The following is a 10,565-nucleotide window of genomic DNA, read 5'->3' as shown; positions in this document are numbered from 1 at the left end:
GGCTTTCTTCTCGTGTTAGGAGGTTCCCTAGACTTGGGAGGGGTTTAGGGAGGTTAGAGAGAAGTTAGAGAGAGAAAGAAAGGCTTATGGTGTGAAGAAATTATGAAGAGTTCATCTTTTATTTATAGGAATTTTATAGTAAAGTAGCCTCCAAGCTTCGTCCGTATCTTTCGCGTACGAGCTCCGTTTTCTATGTTCTTTATATCCACGCATTGGTATTTACGAGTACTACAACTTTCATTTAGACCCCGTCGGCTAATTCTCCTTCTATCTCAGATTTACAAAAACTGTATCGAATTCGCGGCGCTCGAAAAGTAGAGACTAAGCTTCGTCCATAACTTTCGCATACGAGCTCCGTTTTTGACGTTATTTATATCCACGCGTTGGTATTTACGAGTACTACAACTTTCATTTAGACCTCGTTGACTAATTCTCATTCTATCTCGGATTTACAAAACTGTATCGAATTCGCCGCGCTCGAAAAGTAGAGACTAAGCTTCGTCCATAACTTTCGCATACGAGGTGATTACACTGTTAAATGTAGAGACCGATCTTAAATTTAACAGTAGGAGGTGATTACACTGTTAAATGTCCGCGTAAAATTCATAACTTTTACATACGGACTCCGTTTTCATCTGTCTTTTTGTCATTGAGTTCCTATTAATGAGATCTTCAACTCTCATTTAGGTCGTGTAAGCCAAAAACCGCTCGAACTAAAATTCGAGTTTCGGGCCGTGCACTGCTATGCCAAATCTTAGAAAAATCATAACTTCCTCATACGAAGTCAGATTTGGGCGTTCTTTTTATGGACGCTCTCGGTTTAATGTTTTCTACGACTTTTGTTTAGATCGCTAAGGCTAAAAGTTGCTCTATCGTAAATTAACTATTTACGCTTCGCGGTGCCGAGCCGGTTCCGTCGCGAAACTTCGACGGGTCATAACTTCTTCGTTATAACTCGGATTTCGGCGTTCTTTATATCTACGGAACCCGTGAGACATATTATACAACTTGGTTAAGATTATTTATTCTAAATACTCTTTTGTCGAAAAGTCGTTTTCGACCCCTATTATCTCTAAATTGACTAGCCCGGATCTACGGGCGTTACAGTACGCCCCGTGTACTCATCAGATGTGGGCTTTGCGTGTTTTGGGCCTCGGTTTGGGCCATACATTGGACTCATTTTCTTTGGTCCTTAGTGGGCCATCAGAAGTCATATATTTTGGGCTAAGAATATGTTTGAGCTTTAGGGTAAGGCCCATTAGAGGGGTTGGGACCAATTTAGCAAATTGGGCCATTAGTGGGCCAGTAATGGGCTTGGGAAGCCTACCTAATGTTGGGCCTTTGGTTTTGGGCCTTAGATATGGACCAAGTTGGACTAGGGGTAAAATGGTCATTTTATCCTAAGGAGGATTATTGGTTTTTGGGCTAAGTGTTATTTTGGTACTGATAGCTCGAGGAGCCGAAGGAGCAGCGGTTCGGGGAATTGCCAGTTAGCAGCCAGAGGTTTATCTGTGGGATTTCAGCAGTGCGAGGTGAGTCTCCTCACTGTGTGCATGGGTCTACGGCCACCATGCCGACCCATTATGTTTGTGTATAGTAGGAAGACCCGGGGGTTAGCCCTAGGTATTTTTATGATATATGTTCCGGATTACGATCCGATACAGGGTGAGACCCGAGGTATGTTAGTATGCTAGAGGTCTTTGTGATTCTTGCATGTATCGGTAGTATGTTCCAGACTAGGGTCTCATGTCGGGGTAAGCCTGAGGAATGTTATATGTTGCATAGAAGATTATACTTGTTGTCCTTGTGATACATGTATGTGCCTGGTAGGGAGGTGAGTGTGGGCGAGGTCCCGTATCTCATCACTAGCCGAGTGTGGACGGGGTTCCATACCTCATCGTTTAGCAGAGTACGGGCGAGGCCCGTGAGAGGAGGGAAGTGAGTGTGGGCGGGGGCCCGTATCTCACTATCAGCAGGAGTGTGGACGGGGTTTCACGACTCATCAGTAGCAGGACAGGGGCGAGGCCCAAGTTAGGCGAGGCCTTAGGACAGGAATACATTAGAGTATGCTTCTTTATGTGCTAGTATGTCATGGTATGTACTTAGCGGGCGGGGCCCAGAGACAGGCAGGGCCTAAGAGAAACAAATATGTATGTCGAGCGGGGCACGATGCCAGGCGGGGCCTGATGTCGGGCGGGGCCTGATGTCGGGCGGGGCCCGATGCCGGAGCGAGTCCGATGTCGGGCAAGTCCCGATGCAGCGGGTGGCGGCCCAGTATGTGATTATGTGTATGGTATGTGGTAGATTGGGGAACTCACTAAGCTTCGTGCTTACGGTTTTCAGTTTTGGTTTCAGGTACTTCCGGTAGCGGAGGGAAGAGCTCGGGATGTCTGCATCACACGCACCAGGATGTTTTAGCCTGGGATGTTTTACTCTGATAAAATGAACAAGTGTTTTGAAATGATACTCTGAATTGATACAATGATTTGTGTTTTAGTTAAATGTTATTGATAATTATGGTTTATTAATGATTTAAAAACAAAATTTTTGGTCATGATTTTTGGGACGTTACATAAAACAACATCACCCTCACCACAGAAAGAAGTAAGCATATTAGAAAGTTCATTGTCTGTGTCACACATGTACAACTGCAAAAAAACGGGGTTGCTGACCAGGTTCCGAACAGAAAAACCCAATCTAATGGGAAATTTGACCAGATACCTTGAAAACATACGACACACAACCTTTGTTGATGGAGTCATCAACCTTTTCACCAAATAATGTCATAGAAAACATCGAATTGTATGCTTTGACATTACGTATAAAGCGATCATCCTCAAAAAAGTTGAATAGTAATTGAAGTGGAGCCAAAGGGTAAAGAAGCACAATAAAGCCCGACCCACATCACCTAATATAACAAGCATTATTAGCCCTAGATAAACAAAGGACCCTCTCATGAAACCAAAAGAGTGCCCCACAAAACTATGAACGCATGAGCAATCCGCAATCATTATAAACGGGTAACACAGATATATCAACCAACAATAAATTCCTCCGTGTACGACGGGGCTATGTTGAAGCAGAGGTGGAACCTCTCTTGCGTTGATTGCGAATCATCACAGACAAAAAAAAAATAATAACAGAAATCAAAATGACCATACCAAAAGTGTGACCTAACTGCGACAAAAAACAATGAAATCCTTCTGTAGAAGAGAAAACTGTGATACAAATTGAAGAGACGACAAGACGGTTAAACAAAACAACAACACAAAAACCCTAAAAATTTGGAGAAAAAAAAAAGAAAAAAGAATACCGACACATAGAGGACATGTGGACGAGAAAGGGAGGGAAGACATGGGCAACACTTATGACTCATTTGGAGTTGAGAAGATGAAAAACAGAGTGAAGGGACGAAAATGTGCAAGCAGGCAAAGAAGTGTGTCAAATACTTAAAAGGCAACAAAAACTGTTCCTAAGTGAATGAATATATGATTAATGTAAGGGGATAATGACTTAGGAGGGTAATTAGGTTTCCAGTTTGTCCGTATTAGGTCACTAAGGTTTTTTTTGTGCGTATTAGACCAATATGGTTGTTATTACCGTTTAGAAATAGTCCTTTTTACCGGTTTCTTCCTGTTTAACCGGTAAAAAGGTCTATTTCTAAACGGTAATAACAACCATATTGGTCTAATACGCACAAAAAAACCTTAGTGACCTAATACGGACAAACTGGAAACCTAATTACCCTCCTAAGTCATTAACCCTAATTATTTAGAAAACATGCTTACTAATCAATGTGACTGGCTTGTTTGACTGAAAATAGTTGCTTCCATTTAAACTTATCACACAAACCTTCCAGAATTTCCAAGTCCAAAAACTCATATGATTGATGATCTTCATTACATAAATATGCAACATTTTATCAATAACTTCTTTTTTGTCATTTAAATGTTTACATGAACACATCCATATGTACAAAAACAATCTCACTTTGATATCTCCCATCAATGTCTACATTTGATAACGAATGGAAATGTAAAACCAACAGGGACTTGCAAAGGATGCCTATTATCAATTATTTTATAAACAGCAAAACCACAACATGAATTAAGAAACTGAAGTTGCAAAATGAATAAAAAATCAGCACATAAACAAACAGATACAGACTATATACAACACATAAACGGAAGTTTATAATGAAACTTAATGACGGGAAAAGTAAAAAACTTAAAGGAGACTTTATAGAAAGAAAGATCACCCTTACTTGCCACAAATGGTTGAAGACATCAACAAGAAGATCAATCTGACCATGGAATCCACATGTTGTCTGATCATGACTTCAGTAGTTCATCTACTGAAACGTAAGAATTGCAATTGAACTCTATTAGCATTTGAAAAGGGAATTAGGGTTTCAGAGAAGACGAAGAAGGGTTTAAAAAAATGGACCATTTCTCGATTTGTGCGTGTCATCCTTGCGCAGGGGTCATGCTAATCTTCTCTGTATCGTTCCAATTTTATCGGATGTCCCCAAAGGGACGACTATAGATGAAGAGCTTCGCCATATAGAGGAGTAGCAGGTTCTTCTTCCGGTCGATATGGGATGACGCGAGTTCTAAACGAACTAGTTTACTGTTGATGGTCATATATTCTTAATGTCTTTAAAATTAGGGTTAATGACTTAGGAGGGTAATTAGGTTTCCAGTTTGTCCGTATTAGGTCACTAAGGTTTTTTTGTGCGTATTAGACCAATATGGTTGTTATTACCGTTTAGAAATAGTCCTTTTTACCGGTTAAACAGGAAGAAACCGGTAAAAATGACTATTTTCTAAACGGTAATAACAACCATATTGGTCTAAAATTCACAAAAAAACATTAGTGACCTAATACCGACAAACTAGAAACCTAATTACCCTCCTAAGTCATAAACAAATTCAAAAGACTTATCACTTACAAAAATAATAATAAATAAATAAAATAAATAAATAAATAAACCACCCCCACCTCTACCATATGCTATTGTTTGCTACTTCAACAAGCTAAAAATGGAGAAGAAGCACAAACGGCTGAACGAGTAATGAATAACTTGTGCGTGAGGCGTGGCAGTGGCAGGATACTCCTCCCGAGATAGAACATGGTGGACCAGAAGGTCTAAAATCTTTGACGTCTGTACTCCCATAGACAATTAAACTACCTTCTACAAGTACCATACAACCCCACCATCCTCTTGAACGCTCTCAATCTCCTCCTTCCGCCTATCGACTGGTCACTGGCGTTCACTAAATCATGTTCATCGCCACCACCATTTCCGCTTCCTTCTCACCAATGGGGATAGTAAAAACCCCTAATTGCCGCACACCGCCGGTTGTCGGAGTATGGGCGGAGGTTTTCCCTCCGTTTCTGCCCAAAGAAATGGAGAAGATTAAGGACCCGTTTGCTCGAAGATTAGCTTCAAGGATTGAGAGACTGCCTGTGGAGGTGAACACTCCTTATCTATCGATTTTTTTGTTTCGAATTCGTTTTGATTTTTAGGTTGACAATTGACATCGGTGCTTCGATATTTTTAGTTCTTTTTCCTGTAAATTATGCTTTGGAAGAATTACTAAATACAGGAAAATGTCAAACTTACTTTTCACTTTAGGGAGTAATAATTGATACGTTGATTTTGAACCCAAAAAGACATTTCTGGTTCTGGTACTCACTTCTTTCTGTTGATTGAGCTTTTTGCATTTTGTAATTTTCCTTCTCTTACATTTGGTACTTCAGAAAAAAAGTGTGCCAAAAAGGCATCACTGTACTCCATTTCTAGTTCAGTTTTCTTGTCTAATCAAACATATAAAGTAATAATTGTCTTATATCATGGTTGATGTCAAATATATTTTCAAATCTGATGGATGCTTAATTTCATACTGTGTTTGCTGTTGATTTGCAGCTTAGCATCTCAAATACTTGTGTTATGAGTAGTTGTGTTAAGCCAAAGATAAAGGACACAACCAATCCCCTTGTTCTACTTCATGGGTTTGACAGGTACACAACCATTGATTTCAGATATGTTACTTTCATGATTGAATTTACCAATTTACCCCTTATTCTTCAGTTCTTGTTTAGAATGGAGATACACACTGCCACTTCTTGAGCAGGCTGGCTTTGAGACATGGGCAGTTGATATTCTGGGATGGGGCTTCTCTAATTTGGGTTTTTTTTTTTTTTTTTTTTTATTTATCTTTTTATCTTTTTCCCTCTTCATATATTGGATTAAAAAGCAAACTTGTAGTTTAATTTTGTTTCTTGTTATCTTTTTTTACACTTTATCAGACAAGCTTCCACTATGTAATGTAGAATCCAAGCGGGATCACCTCTATCAGGTAAACTTGTGTAGTAAATTAAAAAATTCCCAATCATCTTTTACTAGTCAAGTTCTTGTGGGCCCCATTTACATGGTATATGAATTATGAAGCAATGAAAATGTGATTGTGTTTTGTTTTGTTTTTTATTTAGTTTTGGAAATCCTACATTGGGAAGCCTATGTTGCTAGTGGGGCCGAGTCTTGGAGCAGCAGTTGCAATTGACTTTGCTGTCAACCATCCAGAAGCTGTAAGCATGAATGATATAAAAGCAACACCTTTCTTGAATACGATTTTTGTATTATTGTATTATTTAGAGGCATTTGTGTTAAAGGGTTTATTTTGATGTTTTTACAGGTTGATAAGCTGATTTTGCTTGATGCAAGTGTTTATGCTGAAGGCACTGGGAGCCTCTCTAGGTTACCCAAATTTGTAGCTTATGCTGGTGTGAGTATGTTTAATAATTCCATTAATTTTGACTTTTTGACCACCTAAACCGATTTTTGACTTTTAGATACAACTTTTCTCTGTGTGAAAAACAAACACCAGGTCTCTGTGTTAAAGAGCCTCCCATTGCGACTTTATGCAACTAGTTTGACTTTCAATTCTCTTCCATTCAACACATGCTTAGATTGGACTCGTGTAAGTTCTTTTTCTCCCCTTCCACTTTCAACACTTTCCAATTTTAGTCCCTCAATTTCACGCCTTCTTCGTTACTCTTCCAGATTGGACGCTTACATTGTCTATTACCTTGGTGGGAAGACGCTACAGTTGACTTCATGAACAGTGGGGGCTACAATGTCACTTCCCAAATCAATCAGGTTCATTTTATTTCTTCATGTAAACAATTCTTTACATTTGATTATTTATGTTCTTTATGAATCCGATAATATATTATTATTATTATTAATCACCAGGTTCTGAATAAAACACTAATAATATGGGGTGAAGATGATCAAATCATTGACAGCAAACTCGCAGTGGTTAGTATCTCTTTTTTTTTATGTAATTAAAATTTATCCCTGTTGTTGAATATTGGTGATTATTAAATATTATAAGTAATATAATGCAGCAATTACATTGTGAGCTTCCAAATGCTATAATTCGCCAAATTCCAAAATGTGGTCATCTCCCACATGTTGAGAAACCGGATGATGTGGCAAATTTGATTAAAGATTTCATTGAGACGAAAAATGTTCCAGTGTTTTTGAAGAAGGAAGAGAAGAAGGTATTGGTTCCTCAGTTTGAATAGATTTATATAAGTTGAAACTTTCTCAAGTGTGTGTGTGTTAGGATTTGTTTATCTTGTAGAGATTTGGGATTTTGTAAATAAGAAACATAGGTTTCCTGTGTTTTAATTATTCATTAGATCTTTAAATTTGTGGTTGATTGTTTGAACTTTATGTTGCTAGTCATTTGGAGATCTTGATCTTAAAATCTTACAACCTTAATACTCAATAAATGAAAAACAATCACAACTACACTAGGACAATCTTAAAACAATATCTGTATTGGGGTCTTATGATCTTAGATCCAATCTCAACTATTTAGTATTTATTTTATTGTCAAATATTTAAATATTTAGTCTCCTAAACCATAAGAAATTCGTTATTGCCATTAGAAAAATTTCATGCATAGCTTAATAATTGTTTGTTTAGCTTCAAATCGAGCCTCAAACGTTTGTTTATTCAACACAAAATCCAGATAACATAATGCCTTATAAAGTGTTACAACTTTATCCATTCATCTTGAATTAGGTAGATAGATGAATTAGGTAGATATGAGATTTTGTGGAAAAGAAAAAAACTAATTTAGTTTGTTTTTCTAAAGGTTATTATCATGAACTTCTATTTAGTTTTGAAAATTAAGCACTTAATAGAGCCGATGTTCACTATTTTAGATTTTATTTTCTAAAATACTAAAAACTAATAAAATATAAAAGAAAAAAAAAAAAAAAAGCTTTTGAAGAGGTTGATAGATAGCAATCATGGTTTTTTATTGAATAAAGTTTATACAACTATGATATGCTCTTAAGTAAAAATAAAGTTTATACTAAATCTGACTATTGAAAAATCAGATTTTGTATTGGATTGTATTGACGATCCTGAACTATTTGCATTGTGAATTCATGCTCTAGGGTCCTACTGAACTAACGATTGAAGATGTTAGTACTATTAGAATTTAGAAGTTAGAACACATGATTCTGCTTTTCTATTACCAGCTCATTATTTATTGAGTGTTTATTTAGTCTTCATGTTATGTACAGTACATTTAGCCTTTTTCATTTAATAATATTTAATTTACTCTCTAATTTTATTTTTCAAATTTCAGACATTTACCATCTTTTATCAAATATTTGGTTTATTATATACTAGGTGTCAGACCCGTGTATTACACGGGTTTATTAAAAATAAAATTTTAATATCAATATATAAATATGAAATATTTTATAATGTAATACTTTACATAACATAATGTAATCTTTTGAAAATTTGCAAAAGAAACTAAATCGTTTGAAATATTTATGAGAATTTATTACCAAATTAATAGGATGATTTTATTTCCTTATATAACTCATTAAAATTTTATGGAATTTTATTTTAAGAAAATTGAAATCCTTAAAAAATAACAAGTGGAAAATAAAATTTCTAAAATTCTCACAAAATGACAAGTGTCAAAATGATGGAGAAGATGACATGTGGCAAAAAAACATTCATTTATTAAAGAGGATTTAAGAGTATCACAGTTGTCAAATATTAAATTTATGGTGATTAAATGATATATATATATATATATATATATATATATATATATATATATATATATATATATATATATATATATATATATATATATATATATATATATATATATATATATATATATATAGGAGTAGGATCAAATGAGAACACCTAAAAGGTTGAGAACGCGAGAGCAGATCTCATCCATCTATTATCTTAGATCTAAGGCTATAATTAATTAGAAATTTTGTTATTATTAAAATGTTTAAATTCAATTAATTTGAATTAAAAATAAGAAAAGGGTATCATGGTAATTAATCATTCCCTTATTTTAAACAACTCCTAAAATCTCTCAATCTCTCTCTGTATAAACCTACGACTTCATCATTCACTCCCCCAATTTTTGACTTCATCTTTCTCTCTATACCTAGGGCAAGCCTCCCTCATCTGTACATCAGTCTCAATGGTGGTTATTCTTGGCAGTGAATGAAGAAGAAGAAAGGGAAAGAAGGAGGGTTCGGTGGTGGCAAATTGATCGCGAAGAGGAGGGGAAAAAAAGACCACCGGTTCTCGGTTCAATTAAAGAAAGGAGAAGGATGGAAGCAACAGAAGGAGCAGAAATTAGTTCATCAAATTAAACATGATCAGGCTATAGTGGGTTTGGTCGATCGGGAATCAACGAGACACACACACGCATTTTCAATGTGTGCCGATCGTGGGGGTGAGCACGACAGATCCTGAGAGAAATTAAATGCAGTGGGTTAGTAGACAGAATTAGAAGATGCGGGAAAGAATGGGTGTGACTGAAAGAGAGATCGAGAAGGAGGAGGATGTACCAGGGGTGGCGATACGGTGGTATTAGGGCAGCGCAAGGAGCCGACGGCGGACCTGGTTGTCGGAAATAGTTTGTGTTCCATTTCTCCATCTCAAAATGTTTCTTCTCTATTCACTATTCACTGAATTGGATGATTGAGCGCAGGAGAGATGGATCTAACATCTGTGTGTGTTTTTTTTTTAAAAAGGCGATGAACTGTGCACATAAGGTGCTCGATAAAATGTCTGTGAGAAGAGCATTTTCGACTGGAATGATGGAAGGGATCTCGATGGGGCAGTTGCTTCGATCGGTAATGATTCTCTTCTCTTTTCTTTTTATTTTGACTGTAAATCAATGAAGTTTAATCAACTACATTTCTTTACTCGTCTTTCTTTCTATTCATACGTGAATCTAGCTATGGAATTAAGTTTTATGAATCACAAGATCTTATCGTGAAAACGTCTACTCAAAACCACAAGGTTTCTGCTATTTTGGTGTTCGGAGACTCCACTTCTGATCCTGGAAACAACAACTACATTCTGACCCCTTTCAAGGGCAATTTCCCACCTTATGGGAGAGATTTTGCAAACCAAAAAGCGACAGGGAGGTGTACCAATGGATTGCTAACCAGTGACCTTATGTGTGAATAGTTGTATTCATTTATGAATA

At 36.6% G+C, this 10,565-nt stretch overlaps 1 protein-coding gene and 1 non-coding gene across 3 annotated transcripts; one reads left to right on the top strand and one right to left on the bottom strand.

Moving 5' to 3' along the window:
* Positions 1-4,434: 4,434 nt before the first annotated feature.
* Positions 4,435-4,537, bottom strand: LOC145168170 (U6 spliceosomal RNA). The gene has a single exon (XR_013741742.1). It is a non-coding gene; the product is annotated as a U6 spliceosomal RNA (small nuclear RNA).
* Positions 4,538-5,022: 485 nt separating this feature from the next.
* LOC145166400 (alpha/beta hydrolase domain-containing protein VTE7-like) lies at positions 5,023-7,739 on the top strand. 2 transcript variants are annotated; one of them, XM_079085369.1, is made up of 10 exons: positions 5,023-5,475; positions 5,930-6,024; positions 6,095-6,192; positions 6,337-6,362; positions 6,496-6,591; positions 6,699-6,788; positions 6,891-6,983; positions 7,067-7,162; positions 7,259-7,324; positions 7,414-7,739. In XM_079085369.1, exons 1-10 carry the CDS (start codon positions 5,284-5,286, stop codon positions 7,591-7,593), a joined length of 1,032 nt encoding a protein of 343 aa, XP_078941495.1. In that variant the 5' UTR covers positions 5,023-5,283; the 3' UTR covers positions 7,594-7,739. The 2 variants fall into 2 exon arrangements, with proteins under 2 accessions (XP_078941495.1, XP_078941494.1); XM_079085368.1 differs by having other exon boundaries at positions 6,313-6,362.
* The last annotated feature ends 2,826 nt before the right edge of the window (positions 7,740-10,565 follow it).

The sequence above is a fragment of the Lactuca virosa genome, chromosome 3 (genome assembly GCF_052849685.1).
Source record: "Lactuca virosa cultivar CGN04683 chromosome 3, Lactuca_virosa_CGN04683_v6, whole genome shotgun sequence".
NCBI lineage: Eukaryota > Viridiplantae > Streptophyta > Magnoliopsida > Asterales > Asteraceae > Lactuca > Lactuca virosa.
This window is presented reverse-complemented; position numbering and strand designations above follow the sequence as displayed.